Below are 21,632 nucleotides of genomic sequence, written 5' to 3'. Positions count from 1 at the left end.
GACATATTCCCCAATTTTATTATATATTGGAACACATTTGGAACACAGATTGTTAATCGGAGCTTTATTGACCATAATGATCTACTATTTACGTATTGTATCAACATCGATTTAATTTTTATTTTGGCAGTTGTATCACTTTAAGACCACACTATTAATCATATTAGAAACTAAAAGGAAAAGATTTATAGGAATGTTTTGCCAATGTTGAAATGTATTACTCAAAGACGTGCATTGTATCTTTCTCATTGATTTATTTACGAAAAATAAAAATGAATCGGACAAAACGTCTGCTTAGATATATATTTGTTATTATCTTCGACATGAACTTACTAATTTCCGCTCACATCCAAGTTGATATCGTACTGCACCGCCACGAACGAACACTCTTTGCACACAAACCTATAAACAATTTAGAAGCGCAAATAAAATACAAATAACATTAATAATAAACAAAGTTCATTATGGAATCATGAGAAGATACTTATAGTATGCATCACACATCAATAACTTTAAAAGATATTATAATGTTGATAAAAATAATAGACTATGTACAACATGTACAAATTGTAATACTAGCTCTATTGAAGATGAATACCATTGTATACTTGAATGTGAAAAATATAGTCAAATTCAAGAAAAGTATATAAAAAAAGTATTATTGGAGACATCCTTCTACATATAAACTTATCCATTTGTTATCTGTCAGAAATATTAAAGAATTGAATAACTTAGGTATACATGTATTTTTAAAATTTAATTGCAGTAAATAGTATATTTGTTCTCACTTAATTTAAGTATTATATCATTCTCTGCTCGTATTTTGTATTATGTATTACGTTTTATATTTTCTTTATTGCACACCTCTTTATTTATATATATTATATATCTCTTGTAAAATTCTTATATTGGTGTAAAATTGTGTATATGTATCCTTAAGCTGTATTGCTTACGGAATGAAGTATTGAAATTAGGAAAAAAATCCACAACCGAAAGATACATAATGAACCCCATTAATTCGCACAGAAATAAAGATTGAGTAATTGGCAGGTCGAAATTCGACTTAAACAGTTTCATCTATAACTACGAACCATTAAACAAGATGTTATAGGGTTTGAAAATTTTAGACTTAACATATAAAAGTTAATAATTTGATTTGTTTGTGAATCACTCACTGTATAATGTGTGGTAAGTCGTACCGATAGAAAATATCACTATTTCAAGATTATTGATAAATTAAAGGTCGAAAACTATTGATGATATATATGAGAAGGTCGTAGGCAAAACCATTAGTAAAACTGAACCTAACCATACGACTTCAATAAAACTACTGTTATAAAGCATCAGATATTTGTCAAATCTATCATGCACTAGGGTAAACATGATAGCTTTACATTTATGGTTGTAATGATTTCTAATTTAAAAAGTAGCAGTTAAACACCAGCTGGTATCAGCCAGTTGAGGTTGATTAACTCAATTTATAAAAAAGGTTGAACAAAAATACCGAACTCCAATGTAAATAAAGAAAGGGAAAGTCAATAAAAACGGACAAAATCAAACGTCATGTATGAACAACACAAATAAAAAATAATTTGCATATGTCTGACTTTAGTACAGGCATTTCCCGAAGAAAATGGTGTAATTGACGTGGTTTTATAGCCAGATGAACCTAATATGACAATTGGTAATAGTGTCGGTCTATTGGCATAATTCGGTGAACATACAGACATAATATATACATGAAACAATTATTGTTAAAATATATACCACAACTAACTAATATACATAGGTAGCGTATGTTATGAGGTCGATATTATTTAATTATTATCTAGCCCTAGGACTTGTCATCCATAGAAATAAGATTTTCCTCTCGTCAAATTTATTTTCCTGGGGGGAAAATACGTCATTTATACTTTTTATTTTTTTCCAATTTACTTGCATCTTATCAGAATATTGCGAAAAATAGGTTTGCAATGTTACCTACCTCGTTTGATGGACACTGTTGGCTTACGTGGCATAACTTCGGGGAAGAAACGCTGTCACACGATAAACAAATATCATCATCTATTACTGGATCTAGATACAAAGTAATTAAAACAATTGTAAATAGTACTAAGTAAAAATACAAGAAAGACTTAGACATGTGTTTGCCCCTCTCTATTTGTATAAGTTTCTTAGAAGTCAATATAAATGCTAATGAAAAATCAAACTGCACCCTACTTATTTCGAATTTTAAGCTCTAATGTTGTTTGAATGTCCCTCTGGTATCTGTCGTCCCTCTTCTTTGATCTAATAAATTCTTAGCATTAAGTGGTATTCCACATTTTCCTATACACCGCAAATAAATTCAAAACAAAAAAGATTGTTAAGTTCGTACAATTTTAAAAGCATTATAACAACTTATCGAATTAGACCTATCACAAAAATTGTAACGACTTGAGCAACACGACGACGGGCACCACATAATGAAAAGGGTATGTTGACTTCCGGAAGTCCTGCGATTATTCCCGGTTTTTTTATGGGGTTCATGTTGCTCAGACTTTAGTTTCCTCTGTCGTATTATGTAATATGTATCATGTTGTTTGTGTTTTGAAATTTGGCTTGGCGTTTTCAGTTTGCATGTCTATTTGGTAGCTTTTGCCTATTTGTCATACTTTTAATCATAAACAGGGAAAACACAGAAATCAAATACCTACTCTGATTACACAAGAAGCCATTACATGGAATGCCATTTGTTGTATTAGTTGAGCAGCACTGAGCACATGCGACGATGTCTTTCTTTGTCCTTTGAAATTCATGCTGTCTTTTTCGCCCAACAGAGCTTGCTATTAAATTACAAACCTGTCAAAAAAAATAGAGTATTATCGATGAAGTTATACATTTGTAAGTCATTTTGGACAAATAACTGTATATCATTAATTTAATGAAATTGAATACAAAATGAAGGGATTACAAGAATGACAATTTGTGTGTTAGATAAGACATCTCTTTGATAATTGCCTTTGTGAAAAGAAAAGGAGTAGGTCCAATAAGGGCCGATTTTGGCCTCAAAATTCAGGTTCATCGGAGGAAAGATTTTGGACACTTTTAAATTTTAGTTTAGTTGATTCAATTAGGTTATCTGAAAGATTTGAACTGATTTAGTCATTAAAGACGCTCAAATTTAAGCTAACATATGAAAATTCTATGAAATTGGCAATAATATGTCGATTCCAGATGTTTTTTGTCATAAATGAAAGTGTTCATCCGTGTTCATTCTCAACCTTCATATATGTGATGTATTATCATCAAATACAACTTACATTTAAGTATTAAGAATGAACACAAATGCGGCCATTTCCATTTCAGACTAAAAACCGTCTAAAAATTAACAAAAATGCTAAACTTTCGAAGATTTCAGTAATTTAGCATGACTTTATGATGCTAGTACCCGATACATGTGTATTATATTGTCAAAAATTTCCCATATTTATGTAACAGAAGTATTATATATTCAATAAATAGCTAATAGTTTACATTTTAACAATTTAGTAAAACTGCTATATTTTTTGGCAAAAAAGGGGTGCTACTGGGCCAATGATATTAGTTGAAACAAAACAATCAATAAATAAGAATGGACTGAAAATTTGTAATGTTACGAAAACCGTTTGAATGTGTAATCTATACTTTTAAACGAGAAGACCTCATTTTGTGTGTCGCTTCTCTTCCTTCCACAATAAATTAATCATCATGCCTCTGTGTCATAAAGGTAGCATGCATAGTCGCATTTGTCATCCATTCTTATGATTATTCAGATTGAGTTATTTTGGGAGAAAAATGACAAAAAGGGTGTCCGGATAGGTGTCCTGATATTGTTTCCGTCATCAGACTTACTTTTAGTCATAGATAGGACTTCCGGTTTTAAACATGCACAAGTACAACCAATCGTATGATGGATAACAAAAATGAAAAATACATAACTTAAGCCAATCAGATCGTTCTCCATATCATGGTTTTTAGATCGCAAGAACCACAACTATTATACCTCCTGAAAGAGGACAATTATATTTCGCGTTTATCTACTTGTAAACTACGATTATATTTCTATAATTTTTAGTGAAATAAATATTTAAGGGTTCATACCAGTTGCATATATATATATTTAAATAAGTAAAACATGTGGAAAAAAGAATGTGTCCATAGCACACGGATGCCACATCGGCACTATCATTTTCTATATTCAGTGGACCGTGAAATGGGGTAAAATCTCTACTTTGGCATTAAAATTAGAAAGATTATATCATAGGGAACATATTTACTAAGCTTCGACTTGATTGGACTTCAACTTCACCTGAAGCCAGACAGACGGACGGACGCACAGACTAGAAAACATAATGCCCATAAATGGAGCATAAATACTTATTGTTGAAAGTGAAAGTAGTGATTTGGCCAAAATGAAAATAGAGTAGAGATTTGAGGGAGGCAGGAATTTTTCTGGACCTCGGGATCGGGTGTTTTAAAGCTCAAAAGGATTTTGGGATTGATCCTTACGGGATCCGGGAATATTTTTTTCGAATTTAGGGATGTCGGAATATATAAATTTCTTTATAAATTTGGCACCTCGGAATTTCAAGTTTTTATGCCAAGGATTTCGGAATCAGGACCCGTCCGACCCGTGACCTCTCGAATTAGCCTTCGGTATTTATATAAGATTCAAATCCTACCATTGGCATGTTAATAGGGCTCTCAAAAGAAAAAACACCGATGGATTGTCCTACAAGCATATTTTATTAGAATAATAATGGTCTATAAGCAGTTACATTCATTTCATGTTTGAGGCGGTGCAAATTTTTAATTTTATTTGAATTTTACCCAAAAAAATGCATTGAAGAAAGGGGAAGAATAATTGTGGTCCGAGGCCAGAAACACGAAAATAATTGAAATTAACAGAAAGAAACAGATCACGGAAAAAAAGTAAGAGGGCTTTTGATACCTGTTATGAAATTCTCCAGAAATAATATCTTTTACAAGAATTCATTCTACAACAGGTTACAACTGTGTATGCCCGCGATTTCACGGGTGTGATCTAGTTAATATATAAGCTGTAGATTCATTTATTTTTGCGGGTACCTATTTTTGTGGATTGATGAAAACTGTTATTTTCGTTGACATTTAATTTCATGGTTTCGCCCAAGTCTGCATTCAACCTTATAGAGAGTTTGATATTTGTTGAACCATTGCAGTCGTTGCTGGTACCCGAGAAATCATAGAACATGTATATCCAACGAATAATAATGAATCCACAGTGGTTACGATTTCAATCATTTTAAAATTCATCCTTCATGTCATTTTACAGTCAAAACTGGCATTTATTTAATATATATGAAACTGTAGAAAAATAGCTTGACACCCGCTTCTTCATAAAGAAGATAATCATGTGTTTTTTTATTCCAAGATGATTTTCCTTGTCAACCCTTTCAAGTAAGGAGTACTTAGAAGCTCAGATTCTGTTATGCTTTGCACGATTACAAGCTTATTAATTTTTTGTTTGAAGTTAATACTTTTGGTAATAATTCTTCTTTCAATCTTACAATGAGTTAGTTACATTTAAAATAATCTTTTTTACCCAAATATTGTGTAAAAAATATTTTTGGTACCTCAACATGCTCAACATTACATTACATTACAAGGTTACATTAAATCAGACAAAATGTGAGCATTATTACCTGTATTATCATGTGAACCTCTGAAGGAAAAAAAATGTTAATATATTTTTGGTTAACAATATGACACAGCATTATAATTCATGGCTCTTCAACTTTGTACTCGTTTGGCTTTTTAACTGTTTTGATCTGAGCATCACTGATGAGTCTTATGTAGACGAAACGCGCGTCTGGCGTATTAAATTATAATCCTGGTACCTTTGATTATAATTATTGTACCTTAGGATGGATTGATGTAACGCAAATAAGAAGTTACATAAGTTTGACAGTCAGATAATGTTTTGTTGACCATTATTTCAAATAGATTTCGTTCAATCATGCATGTACGATATTTTACTGTCATCTATAAAAAGGTGCCAACATCACTTTTCTTGAATATTATGTATATCATAAGCATACAATTTTGTTTTATCTCCATACCTAAGAATGAATTATTTACCAATAGTTATGAGTAGGTGTATTTGTATGTTGTTTAACATTTAGAATTCAATAATAAGAAGTGCCAATATTTGATTCCTGAAATCATGTACAGAGAAGAAAATAAAACAAATATATTGCAGCAGCTTTATTTTTTTGTAATAATTTATCTTTTTATTTTTTAAGAGTACGATTTAAGACTAATCTACTCTATTAATCAAATTTATTTTTGCATATTTTGTTTTAGTATTTTTATTTAAGAATACATTTTATCGGGTTATGTAATGTATTTCGGTTGTTTCCTGTAATTAGTTAATACTTCAGTTTTATCATGTATATCTTTTGTATAAAAAAAAAGAAGATGTGGTATGATTGCCAATGAGACAACTGTCCTCAAAAGACCAAAATGACACAGACATTAACAACTATAGGTCATTGTACGGCCTTCAACAATGAGCAAAGCCCATACCGCATAGTCAGCTATAAAAGGCCCCGATAAGACAATGTAAAACAATTCAAACGAGAAAACTAACGGCCTTATTTATAAAAAAAAAATGCACGAAACCAAATATGTAACACATAAACAAACGACAACCACTGAATTACAGGCTCCTGACTTGGGACAGGCACATACATAAATAATGTGGCGGGGTTAAACATGTTAGCGGGATCCCAACCCTCCTCCTAACCTGGGACAATGGTATAACAGTACAACATAAAAACGAACTATAAAAATCAGTCGAAAAAAGCTTAACTCATCAGATGGACAAAAATACAAGTGGATAGTCATTTTATAAAATTTACTGTTTTCAAAAGTATAAATTATTCTAAATAATAGGGATGTTCTGGTACCTAACAGAAAACCCTGGCCGTTTTTGGCACAACTTTTTTGAACTTTTGGTCCTCGATGCTGTTCAACTTTGTACTTGTTTCGGCTTTCAAACTTTTGTATCTGGGCGTCACTAGTAAGTCTTGTGTGGACAAAATGCACTTCTGGAGTATTAAAATTTTAAACCTGTTGCCTTTTGTTAGCTATTATTCGTGTGTTTCTTTGTCAATTGTGTTCTCCTATTTATTTATATTGTAGTCCTGTAATGTAATGTTGTGTTGTCATTTTATTGTTATATTTCACATGGCCATAAAAGGGGGAGGTTTAGCATGCCACAAAACCAGGTTCAACCCACCATTTTTTCCTTTAAAAATGTCCTGTACCAAGTCAGAGATATGGCCATTGTTATATTATAGTTCGTTTCTGTGTGTGTTACATTTTAACGTTGTGTTTTCGTTGTGTCGCTTGTTTTCTCTTATTTTTGAGTGTGAATTCACATTACTATAAGACGAGTCACTGTACTTATCTATCCCAAATTCATGTATTTGGTTTTGATGTTGTATTTGTTATTCCCATAGGATTTTGTCTAATATTTAGTCCGTTTCTATGTGTGTTACATTTTAATGTTGTGTCGTTGTTTTCCTCTTATATTTAATGCGTTTCCCTCAGTTTTAGTTTGTTACCTCGATTTTGCTTTTTTGTCCCTGGATTTATGAGTTTTGAACAGCAGTATACTACTGTTGTCTGTATTAAAACCCACATTGATATAAGAAGATGTGGTATGAGTGCTAATAAGACAACTCTCCATCCCATTGCTAAAAGTCAACCAGTAGAGGTCAAAGTACGATCTTCAACACGGAGCCTTGGTTCACATCGAAGAGCAAGCTATAAAGGGCCGGTAAAATGACTAGTGTAAAATCATTCAAACTGAAAAACCAACGATCTATTCATTTAAAAAAAGGGAAACGAGAAACACTTCTGGACCATATCAACAAACACAACTTCTGAACATCAGAATCCTATAGTATATTCAAATTTTCTGGACAGACAATTCTTGGTCATTTTCGTAGGATATTGGATCCATTACAAACATCCAACATCTGTTTTCATCGTTTTGCAATCAAATACAAAAAAAATTACCTGTTTCGATCTGCAACCTGCTGAAAACACAGTTGATAAATCATCAAGAATGACTTTGTCTAGAAAACATTTCTAAAATGAAAAAAAAACGTTTATTCAGACTAACTACTTTACAATGACTACCGTGGATATCTTTAAATTTGAATATCACATTATGGGAAGTCGTCTACAATCCCATTGAGTATTCATTTAGAGGAAATGTCAGTAAAAAGTTAAATCACAAAAATACTGAATTCAGCTGAGTTCAAAACGGAAAGTTCCTAATCAAATGGCAAAATCAAAAGCTCAAACTCATTAAACCAATGGAAAACAACTGTCATATTCCTCACTTGGTACATATATTTTCTTATTAGAAAATAGTGGATTGAACCTTATTTAACAGTCGCATCAAATTCCATAATATTGACAACGATGCGTGAACAAAACAAAAAAACATAATAGGTAAAAAAGTCAAAAATAGGGGTACAGTAGTCAACAATCCATAGCTGTTTAAATTTTATTTGTATGATACTCACTGTTGGGCATAAATTTCAAATGCGCCATGTGCTCGTCGTAGTGAGAGATAATTATCTTATATTTGAATTGATTGTATCTTTACCTCACCCCGGGATCTACACATGATACACGCAAGACATCTTATAATTACTAAACACAAACATCACACGATATAATTGGAGTTTTATGTATATGATTTTGATTGATTTTTTGCGTTTTAACGCCACTTTTAAGCACCGCATTTGGGCTATTTCGTGGTGGCTAGTTTTTTTTGGTGGAGGAAGCCAGAGTGCCGTGTGAAAACTACCGACCTTCGATAGGAAAATTGACAGTTCTTGTCAATTAAGATTGGAGTTGAACCCACATCCTCTGTGTTGACTGGCTAGTGATTACAGTGGTAACTACATAGACCATTCGGCCACTGAGGCCCCTTGTTATAATTAAGAAAACAATTGTTTTCAATAATTCGACTCAATAGGTATGTTATTCTCTTTCTTTGTTGGATGTCGATACAGCTTCACTATTTGTGATTTTCAGATTAATTTATTTTTACACATACCTCTAACATTGAATTCGATATTGCTAATTATTTTACGGTATTTTCATCAATATAAAAACATTAACAACTAACCTAATAAATTAAGATTTTCATTGATTTTTATTTATTTGACGGTTTATGGAACATAATACAGAAAGATTATTCAAATATCATTCAGGTTGTCTGTTGATTAATGTTTATTATCTGATTAAGTAGTTAATTCAACGATCAAGCTTGTTTTTTTCGGCTTTGGGCATTATCTTTCATCGTATATCCTCTTTTGATTTTCCGTCTGGATCTCTAGTGTTGTTTTAACAGTTTCAAATTTTTGCTTCAGAATTAAAAAAAAAAAGTTATCACGCATGTGCAGTTGTAAATTACGGTGGTGCTTTTGTATTCAAGTTTATTTATTTAGGCGAAACACATATCTAGCGCAACATCCGTAAACATAAATACTTTTTACGAAAAAACAAAAAAGCAATGTATATCTAAAGAGCTATCACTGAAATTAAAATTTCTGATTTCTTTTTTTTTAATCAACATAGCCACAGCTTGAATCTTGTATTTAAAAATGTGACAGTTTTTTACATGATACTGATCATGATAGAATTATCCTTATTTGTCAATATTTGCTTTTTACAACTAGTCTGTGATAAGATACTGTTATGTAGACGTTATTAAATTTAAAAAAAAAAACAGTTAACAACTGGCTACTGTTTATCGCGTTATGGAAATATAGCACCCTTAGAACAAAGTACTACTCGGAAATTATCTGAATAGACCAGAGGGGGAAATTCATGTTCGATGAGCATACGGATATAATGATATGAGGGAACACAGTACCTCATCTCCATCAGTGCATACTGCTTTTTGAGTAAGGCAATCAGTTACGTTTGATGCTTGATCACAGAATAGACATGTTAAACCTAAATAAAAAATAAATTTCTTTTCTTTTTTAAATGTTGATCATAATTGTTTTTTGTAGAGCAGTCAATAAACGATTCCCTACATTACTCACCAATAAAATAAAAAAAAAAAACAGAAAGACCATTGCTTGTGTTTATTTTCTTACTGCACGAAAAACTTAAAATTTGACATTCTGATGTTTACATGTCGTCAGCACTTCTATGTTTACACGAAATATCAATGATGTGTTCTATTAATTTACAGTTTACAAAACATTTGTCATAACACTAAGGAATTTAAGTCCTCAATATGGAACGCCGGAACTGTCTTATAGTGTAAATATTTAATGTGTTTTGTCGCTTTGCCTTTACGTCCTGTCATTTCTTCTTTATGTTATGTGCAGATGCCTTTATTTCCTGACACGGCGTCTCTGTTTTATGTCAAATTAGGAATTTGTTTGGTTAAACAATTGTATGATATGTCATTGCTAAACTCTGTTGTGTAAAATAAACATTTCATTATGCTGTAACTACTATATACTTTGTGAATACTTCGAAACTTTATGATCAACCACCTTTACATTCTCTCATATTGTATCTATGTTGTGTCTATTCTTCTTTTACGTATGTCAGTTTAGTATTGCGTCCTGTCTCAAGTGTTATTGTTATGTCAAATGTTTTAAACGTTTTGTTTTGATACACCTTTGTTCTATGTAAATCTCATGATATTATAGTCTTTTGGCGTTATTTTGTGTTTATACATATGTATCTCTAGTGAAAAACATAATACATCATGGTATAATTCATATGCGTTTTGCCATACAGTTGATATTCTCTGTGAGCATTCATTACGTCATGTGCAAATGCCTTTTACATTATGTGCAAGCAACTTATACGTTTTGTGCAAACCTCGTTTACCTTATGTGCAAACATCGTTCCCCCTATGTGCAAACATCGTTTACCTAATGTGCAAACAACTATTGCGTTATGTGCAAATACCTATTAAGGTATGTATAAAAACTACATCATTATGTGCAAACACTATTACGTTATGTGCAAATACCGCTTACATTATGTGCAAACACCATGTAAGTTATGTGCAAATGCCTAATACATTATGTCTAAACATCTATTACGTTATGTGCAAACACCTATTACGTTATGTGCAAACACCTATTTCGTTCTGGTAAACGCTTGTTTGACACAGATTAAAACAAAACGCATCAATGATGTGCATTTTAAAAATAAATAAAATTAAAAGTTTGACCTTTCTAACAAACTGTGGATTTTTATATATTGATTGGTGTAAAAATGCTATATACATACAATGTATCTAGTTTTATGGGAAATTATTTTGCTCTACTTTAAGAGTGTGCGTTATGCATAAAATTGAGAAAGGAAATTGGAAATGCTTTAAAGCAACAACAACCCGACCATAGAGCAGACAACAGCCGAAGGCCACCAATGGGTCATCAATGTAGCGAGAAACTCCCGCACCCGTAGGTGTCCTTCAGCTGGCCCCTTAAAAAATATGTATACTAGTACAGTGTTAATGGACGTCATACAAAACTCCGAATTATACACAAGAAACTAAAATTAAAAATCATACAAGACTAACAAAGGCCAGAGGCTCCTGACTTGGGACATGCGCAAAATTGCGGCGGGGTTAAACATGTTAATGAGATCTCAATCCCCCCTATACCTCTAGCCAATGTAAAAAAAGTAAACGCATAACAATACGCACATTAAAATTCAGTTAAAGAGAAGTCCGAGTCCGATGTCAAAGAAAATAAATAAAATGACAATAATTCATAAATAACAACAGACTATACTAGTAGTTAACTGACATGCCAGCTCCAGACCTCAATTAAACTGATAGAGAGATTATGTCTTAATCATATGAATATCAGGCACAATCGCTCCCGTCAGGGGTTTAGTATCATACTACCATAAAATATATGAGAAGAACATAACCCGTGTCATGCCAACAACTGTTTTTAAAATAAATGTGTTTAATTCCGATGCAAAGACCCTATAAGTGAATCCATGCTTTGAACATTTGTTAACTTTACTTGTTGAAAATTTTAACAAATATACAGACACGACTCTAGTTTCCAAGAGGTGCAACCAAAAGGAACAATACGATATAAAAAGGAAGATGTGATACGAATGCCAATGTGACAAATCTTCACAAGAGACCAGGATGATTTGTTATTACCCTCCCAGTAGGGTTTTCATGTGGTGAGAAACATGTACTAGATTAATGCTACAAATGTAATGACGTCTCCCATGATTCATGTAGCAGCTAAGGAATCCTACTATTTTTTTCATATTAAAAACTGGCTTATCCTGTAATCCACAAAAATGACGCATACACATATTTCTTCTGAATGAAAGGGTCATCAGCCTTGTTTCACCTTCACTGGCCATACTCGAAATTAAATCCCGCAACTTGAAACTCCAGATAATGACTTTCATTTATCCGTATTTGGTCCGGTAACTTTTCGAACCGTGTCATCAAGAACGATACAAAACAATACATATTCTTGTGAATTGTTATTGTTTTCTTCTATTGTTTTTTTTTATAAGTGATGTGCATATCGTTTCTTTTGTTGTCTATAAGAATAAATAAATAATTTCGTTGCTAAAATGGTCATCATAACATAATTTTCCCTTTGAAAAAACTGACTATCTATAAAAAAAAAAAAAAAAAAGATGTGGTATGAATGCCAATGAGACAATTCTCCACGAGAGACCACATGACAAAGAAATAAATAACAATAGATCCCCTTATGGCTTTTAACAAACAAACAAAAACATACCGCATAGTCAGCTTATCTATTTATTTTTTTACCCCATTTAATTTTTCCACCAGTTTTTAAAAAAAATGGTTACAGTTAAGTAATTCGCTTTTATCCTGCAATTAGGTAGTTATTGTACACAAATAACAGGTAAACAACATTTTTTTTGCTTTGTTTGTACATGTGCAAATAAATTTTCCTGCTACTCGCTTTCATGTTGATCAATCGGTAATATGGATATTTCTTTCTAGGTAATAGTTCACTTTGGGGTTTTCTTCGAGTCCGCGTTTCAATAAATGTAAAAATCAGAGACAATGGTTAAGATTTATACAACTTATGCTAAAAAACCAGGTGTAAATTGTAAACAATATTTGTACATTGTCAGAAATATAAAATGTATTAGTTCTCGCTGCGAAACAGGAGAAAATTCGACAAGCCTCGCTTTTTTCGTCCTGCTTCTAAAGTTCGTACAAATAAATTTCACGTTTACCGACAAAGTACATTTATAATCAATACATTATTCCACAGTTGTTGATATGAATTTATCTTTTTTGTTCAATATTTCAACGATATTCGTATAAATTAGAAACATCAACTTACTTTCCGAACTGAGAGTCATAAATTCAATGAATTTTATTGCGGGATAGACGGTATAAACGATAAGCTTCGATGCGTTTAGTTATGAACGCGAGCGAATGGTTCGATATATATAGCTAAATACACAATTAAATGTTCATAAAGGGATTTACTGCACATCATTATTCATTATTAAATTTCATACATTTTGGATCTAAATGTTATCATTCTAATTTTTATGTTTTGACAGTTTCCGTTAAATATTGCCATTTTTAGATATATCGGTCCCCATTTTCTCGGCGACTGTTAAAGCGAGACCGGTTTTTTTTATTAATAGCTAGCGAGGCATGAAGTTCATATGATTCAATCCAAAGTATCCTCAAAGTGCGGAAACAATCTTGAATTGATGCAATCTTGTTCGCCTTGAAATCGACGTAACATATTTAGTCAAAATTCTTTTGAACACGAAAGGGAAGGCTAAAATTATTCTGTAATTTTCCTGCTACTGATTATAAATTAATAAAGTTCACTTGTCATGTTTTGTATTGTTGGAATTTCGGAACCCCCTTGTTCATCCGTTTAAAGCACCATGAAACAATTGCCTGCTAACTCCCAGTTTACAAAAATCTTTAAATGTGCAGTATGTCATTGATACGATTTTAGTTCTCAAAATGTATCAAGATAAAATAAGGATAATAAGACATTTGTAAAAAATATAAAACCCTTGTTATGTTTTATTACTTTTTGAGAACATCCTTATGTTAAAGATATGAATCAAAGTTCTGAAGTACTGAACATCGGATGACTGCAAGTTCTTGTGGACGGTCACAAGCACTTGTCTCAGAAAACCAAATCACATCTCTTTACCTGAAAGTGACGTTAAAGTACAGATATATATTTTTTAAGTCCGTGCGTGGATGATAAATTCAACCTCATCGTAGTAGTGATACAAATCAGTAAACTCTGTATTGTTTTTTATACATTATTTTAATATTTGTAAATTACAGTTACATGAATATATAATTTTCATCCATTTGTATATCATTCTATTGCACTCTATTATTTATAGTGCTGTGCAAGTGCATGGTTGACACTCTTCTGTAATAATTCGATTTTTCTAATAGATTGAATTGAGTGGGCATTCGTAATTTCCAGCAAAACATTCAATGTCCCACGCAGAGAGAGGGAGCAAAGACAGATTACTCTGCATGGGAGATTGCAAACGTTCTTGAGATATTCTTCCGCATGCGGTAACACACTTTTTCTGTAGGTGTGTATAAATATTAAAGATTTTTTACTTTATTTATGTTTCTAACGAGTTTAACGACATTTTCATATTATTAATTAATGTTCAAAAAAATACATTTTAGGAGTATTCATTTCAAATGAATTAACTAAGAACAAGTGATAGAATGTAATTTTGCACTCGATGATGTCCGCATATTTATCATTATCATGTTTATAGATCGGTTACAATCTCAAAACGAAGGTTACGTAATGGAAATTTAGGCCACAGCAATACACATGAATGCCCTCACTGTCATCCGATGTTAAATGAATAGAGAAGTTGTTCATTAAGATATCATTAGATAAACAAACACACGGACCTTTTTTTTTTCTCTTTTTGATTTCTCATTCAATGACCAGTGGCGGAACCGAAATTTTTGAAAATGATGGAGCTGCGTTTGTTGGATCTATAAGCAGTTTGATTAAGAGGGAGCTCGGGACTCAGTTTTGCCAAAACTCCCTCCTAATTAAAAAAAAATACAAGAAAAGAAGTGGCGAGAAAATATCTTCGTCCTCGGTCAATATACTCTGAATAGACGCATATATAATGTGTTGACCTTGTCAAAAGTCTATAATTCATCAATGTAATTCGGCGCCTTACAAATTTGTGTTATGATTATGTATGCAAGATATGTCGACCTATGAAATAATCCACTTGGTGCTGATGAAAGAGAACATTACATGAATAAGGACGTTAGTGCTCTCGTTTGAATTGTTTTACATAATTTTTTCAGGGCGTTTTATTGTTGACTATGCGGTATGGGCTTTGCTCATTGTTGAAGGCCGTACAGTGACCTAAAGTTGTTTGTTGTTAATTTCTGTGTCAGTTTGGTCTCTTGTGGATAGTTGTCTCATTGGCAATCATACCACGTCTTCTTTTTTTTTTATATCAACCTATTTTCCGTAAAGAAACGAGGTTGCATTTTGTTTTTTACATGTAGCTTTTTTTTTTTGCTTCGAATAACAGGGCAGAGCTTTTAGTTTCAGTCGATATACACGCCATCTTGGAATAACTACTTGCCACATATAAATTCTGTTTGGTTGCTTCATGATGTGGCTGATATTCAGCAACAACTATTGGCTTAAATGAGATAAAGAATTACAGACTGTTCTCTTCTGAGGATATTAAGCCATCAAATGCCGGAAAAATAACTATGTATTATATTACATTTCAGATCAAATGTTATTAATTCATGGTCGTTTCATTATGCATATATTACACACTGAAATTGAAAATTAAAATATCAATCAATAATACGTCTTTATTTGCATTTATTGCTAATCTGTAATATGCACGATTTGTTTGCTAAACAAATGTTCCTGTACAATGTTTTCAAAAATGCATTAAATGTATTTTATGACTTTTGTCAATCTAGGCACACCCCCAGAGAGACACACCTCGATAATCTTGTCTACACATTTGTAAATATTTTGATTCTCAACAAGTAAAGTGAACAAAATATAAAAAGAATGGATGTATAACGCACACTCTTAAAGTAGAACAACATAATTTCCCCTAAAAACTAAATATTTATATTACATTTTTATATCAATCAATATATGAAAATACCAAATTTTCAATACTAAATCAACAACCTGATACACACATATTACCTTCAGTTCACATTCAGCATCCAATGGATATTACCTTGAAAAAGAATACAGCGAAGTAGTTCAGAGCTTTTTAAAAAGCTAAAACTTAACATTTTCTTAATTTTCAAAGTGTATATATATCACTGATGCGTTTTGTTTTAATCTGTGTTAAAAAAGCGTTTACCAGAACGTAATAGGTGTTTGCACATAACGTTATTGGTGTTTGGACATAACGTAATACACGGTGTATATTCAGAACGCTTGCTTTCCGATTCGATCGACGGTAACGCTTGCTTTCCGATACGCGTAACGCTTGCTTTCAGATGTTTGTTGACGAAAAGCAGGAGACAGGTACTAAATATGGATGATGCTTCAATCTGGTGGTATGTGGTGTTTTTTGTTGTATCTCACGGAACAATAGAGTTATTTTACTTGATAGAAAATGTAACGCATGTCATTTTGAAAGTTTTAAATCAGGTCGTAAACGGTCCCACAATCGCAACACTGCAAATCATGGAACATAAGAATGCCTTTCATGTGCATGAATCTGTTTAAAACATCTTAGATTAAGCCAGTTATCGAATCGACTATTGACCATAAACTCGTTTATTCATATCCGTATATCAAAAATATTACTACAAATTGCCCGTTAAAAAATTCATAGGAAACGCTGTCTTTCAGATACTTCAGTTTCAGCGTCGTTTGGGGAAACGAATGCTTTCCGATATTAGGGAACGAATGCTTTCCGATTTTCAGGAAACGACTTCTTTCAGATTGAATAGTTATAATCTAACCCCATGCAGTTATTAAATACGTTTTCGTTTATGTTGATCAATAAATTCTAGATAACACAAAGAGTCAATTCAACAAAGAAAATCAAGACAAAAGGTCAAATCAACAAATTAATTGAAATGCTTGATATATACCATCCAGTGTACCAAGTTCATCTTTACTAGTTATTTCGGAAAAAAAATGTGTCAGTGCCCCTTTTCGAAGGAACCCAGAAGAGATCTCCATTTTTTTTTAGTATGAACATAAGTTTTCAGTAATTGCGAAGAACAAACATCATTTAAAAACAAGTTGCTTTCTTTTAAAAAAAAGAAAAGCAATACGTGAACCTAAAACGCTGACTGCCGGGTCATGAAAAGAATGTTGCTCAATTTGTGTTTGCTTTTGAATTGAAATAATTGACTATGATTATTAGAAAAGCCTATTGAAAGAGTATATTACAGCTACTATTTGAATATACATTTTAAGGCTCGACTATTTCATTTCTTACTTGGGAATGTACATATTTTTTCCGATTATAATCTTTTGCTAATCCTAATTTCTACAAACCTGATGACTTATGCAAATCGCACAAACCAATCACAATATAAATTTATTCACTCATTTTGCTTTGTAATCTGGAATTCTGGATGCATTTAGTTTATCTTTTTATTTTGTTTCCTGCATGGGTGCCTTCATATTCTAAACTGGTTATTGAATGAAGCTGTCTGTATTCATGGTAGATGTTTAGATAAATTTAAAGTCCGATTTCCATGTGTGGTGAAACTGTGGTATACAATTGATTATGACCTCTTATAAAGAGACTTATTTTAGTCTCATAAAACATCTAAAATTTTGAACAGCTTCAAATGTACGGCCTTAGTATTGGTAATATACCATATTAGTGTCACTTATTGCTTAACGTCAGAGACATATCAGAATTATATGTCTCTGTTAACGTGTTACCAAATTAAAATGAAGAAATAGGCTCAAAACCGCATTTTTTAAAGATATTTTTTTCAACCCCAAAAGAGAGAAGGGACTATAGTGCAGATGAGAAGATTAACTTGCTTTTCTATATTAACAAGGATTTTAAATTAAATTCATCAATTTATTTGAACATGGGAACCAAATAACGAAACAAATAAACCGGAAATTGGCCATACCTTTTTAGTAAGTGGACAAATAAGCAAGGATAATGTTTTTATAATTGTTCAAATATATAAGAAAAAGTTCGAAACAAATTCACATTAATGACCTTTTTATCAGTTTAGGTAATTCTTTTTTAGCCTGGCGATTAAGCCATATAGATAGATATATAGTTTATTCTCATAAAACCATGCAAGTACAAAGGTTACAGAGAAGTTAAAAAATAATATACATAAAAATAAAAAAATGCATAAAATTCAAAATTCAAAATTTCGGATGAGATAACATATAAAAGAATATATACATAGCGATTTTAACTAATTGATTTATTAATCTTTGAAGAAAGAAAGAAATATATTTTAGATAACTATTTCCTTTATATTCAATGGAACAAAAAGCGAATTTGTCAGCAAACTAGAGTAACTATATTAAGAAATAGCGTGACGTCGTGACAGGTTTCTTCTGACCGGTGTTATATAGCCATTCTTCCCCCATGCCAGTTTTCCCCCCGGGGGAAAGACTGGCATGAGCCAATGTTTCCCCCAGGGAGATTTTGGATCATTGTCATTCTTCCCCTGCGGAAAGTTGACAATACGTATACATATAGTAACTTTTCCCCCATGCCAATCTTTTCCCCCATGATATAGATTTCAATATATGTATATGCATGTCTGGAAATTAAACCGAACAGTGTTAGAATTATATTTAGTTGTATACAAATTTGTTGTTCATTCAAATTTACACAAGTCTGTCTACGATTTTATCAGTCTGTCAATCTGTCTGTCTATATGTCCACACGTCTGTCTACATATTCATCAGTCTGTTTACATGTTTACCATTCTGTCTTTGTCCCCTAGTCCGACTAGACTTCATTTTTACTAGCTTTGAAATACCTTTCAGTGTAAAAAGCGAATACTTTTTACTTTCATTTCGGTGCTTTGTGTCTATTGTTTTTATGTAAGTGATTATGGTGCACCGTACTAACATTTTAGTGAAGTCAATTGCCGATGATATTTTACAGTTTTTCTTGCGGTTGGAGGAGGGTTGAGTTTAAGGCCGCCACATTATTTATGTGTTATTCCAAAGCCAGGAACATGTGACAGTGATTGTTGTCGTTTCATGTCGGTCATGTTTTTTTCGTAAATTATTTTCTTATAAATAAGTCCGTTAGTTTTGTTTCAATTTTTTCACAATTTTATGGTCGGGGCATTTTAGCCGACTATGATTTATGATGGTTTCTCATTGTGAAATGCCGTACGGTACCAGCGGCCTTTAATTACTTACTACCACGTCGAATTTGTATCATGAGTGCTGGAAAGTGTTCGACCCTATGCATCTGTAGGGCAGGTTGGATTTTTTTGTAGATCTTGTACAGCTCAAACTATACTGTGGTTAGTCCATGTACTTCTACGTCTCCCGTGCTGGCTAGAGAGGGTGTTCATATCTTTTCTGGGTTGGATTAAGTTTCATCCGTATCGGACTTCTTCTCCTGAATTAAAGCTTTAAGTCGACGAGTATGCATCTCTATCCGTGCTTTTGGTGAGTTATATTACTTAGAAATTATACTTTGCATGACTTATCATGTGAAGTCATTTCAGCATATTACTTCGGAGACATCATAGACGTCTGTCCTGGGAAAAATCTACTACTTGACCAGAAGTGGTTAAAGTAATTGTATTCATCTAGTTAATGATACCAAGGGTTCACGAAAGAGAATGGATGTGATCATCACATCAGATTGTGTTTCTTGTGTATAAGTATAACATATATATCTCTATAAATACTTATCAAATGTATAGTCGTACGATGAAGCTTTGGTAACTATAAACTGATAGAAGAAAAGTGACTATTCTTTTTTTTTCATAAAAAGTTCTTACCGTGACGTCGCCGACGTTATATTACAAGGCGGAAAATTTAGCTTCTCACGCTAACTGTGGGGGAAAAATTGGCCTGATCCTGGTTCCCCCCCCCCCCATAACGCTGAGGGGGAAAAGTAGGATCATGCCAATTTTTCCGGGGGGAAATATTGGATCGATCCAGTCTTTCCCCCCGGAAAATTTGGCATGGGGGAAGAATGGCTATAGGACACCGGCATTAAAACCTTAGTAGAAGGATAGTGGAACGTCCATTGGGCTGTGCTCAGCCACGTAAGAATGGGGATCCTAGCAACAATCCTTCGAGTGGACTGTATTACAAAATGTAGCCGTGTGTAGAAATACCGCAAAGGACTTCTTAGTACAATAGGAAGTAAGTTTTTGCACTAAGGACATTAAAACGATGTTATAAGACCCCAAAAAGCATGGATGTAAGAGGATATGAGTAAATACCTCACATTTATAAAGTTTGGTGTCAATCAAAAGATGTTAAATAATTTTTTAATCTGCGCGTGCCACTCGGCACGTGACCAACGGCTTATTGCAAATTCGGAATTTCCCAATCATCATGTTCAATCAACCTTATCCAAAAAACAATTGTCTCTTGATCGTTACTAATTGATTAATTAATGGTGGTTGTTGAATAAACTAACGGTTTAGCGTTGTATAATTTCAAGTTGGTGAAAAAGAGAATACAAATCATAACTGTCGTCTATGCAAGATAACTTTATTACTGATGTCAGGCAAGGACGTATGTTAGTTATGGGTCGTTATGTGAAGGTCCTTGGTGCACTTTTTTGTTCTTAGTGCACTAAGGAGGTCCTTTGCGGTATTTCTACGGAACCCGGCTGTATTAGTAGCCTGGTATAATGCCAATTTTCTGTCCATTCCTTTTCAGTGGCAGTCGAAAATATTCCGACCGTATTACGGGCGGTCTCAATTACAAGACCTACCTATCGTATTTATTATTAATTTTGTTAATTTGTTTTCTTCCTGAACATACATGTACACTATTTTTTTTAGTACTGTTTAGGCGCACCCGACATTAATCAGTATTTAACAATAGGGAATGATCGAGTATCTCCAACATTCACTTGTCTCTTGAAGGATCAATTTTGAATTTCTGCCATCCGCACAAAACATGTATATTTACGATGTAATTTGTTAAATGTGGGAGTTTGGCAATATACAATCAAAGTAAGCAATATACAACAGGCAGAAGATCTGTATTTGTAAATTGGTATTTTGATATCACCTGATTAGGAAGTGTCTCTCTGAAATTTTCTGAAAAACTTACACACACATAATCTGCCTTTTTTTCGTATGGTTATGAAATCTATAGGAATATAGAGCTATAGGCCTAATTGCATGCAAGTCTTTACAAATTATATATTTTGGTATGCTATAGTTGATTTTTTTTTAAAGACTACTAGTCATTTGGTAGGATTTTTTTTACATGCGGATTGACTTGAGTGTGATATATGATGTATCTTTTGTGCTGCATTTAACAATTATTTACAACCATGCTGCATGATACACATTCATCAATATACCGCAT

General features: G+C 32.7%; 1 protein-coding gene across 1 annotated transcript in view; it reads right to left on the bottom strand.

The window, feature by feature from the left end:
• Window positions 1–21,632, bottom strand: part of LOC139489145 (uncharacterized) — a 49,921-nt gene that overhangs the window by 3,839 nt on the left and 24,450 nt on the right. Inside the window, exons 4-8 of the mRNA XM_071275304.1 lie at window positions 9,965–10,047; window positions 8,089–8,160; window positions 2,697–2,841; window positions 1,985–2,076; window positions 334–402 (exon numbers count right to left, since the gene is read on the bottom strand). Of these exons, the coding sequence (XP_071131405.1) occupies window positions 334–402; window positions 1,985–2,076; window positions 2,697–2,841; window positions 8,089–8,160; window positions 9,965–10,047 (461 nt within the window). The remainder of the gene's footprint in view (window positions 1–333; window positions 403–1,984; window positions 2,077–2,696; window positions 2,842–8,088; window positions 8,161–9,964; window positions 10,048–21,632) is intronic.

Source organism: Mytilus edulis, chromosome 9 (assembly GCF_963676685.1).
Source record: "Mytilus edulis chromosome 9, xbMytEdul2.2, whole genome shotgun sequence".
Lineage (NCBI taxonomy): Eukaryota > Metazoa > Mollusca > Bivalvia > Mytilida > Mytilidae > Mytilus > Mytilus edulis.
The sequence above is the reverse complement of the archived record's forward strand: the minus strand, read 5'-3'. Positions and strand labels throughout refer to the sequence as shown.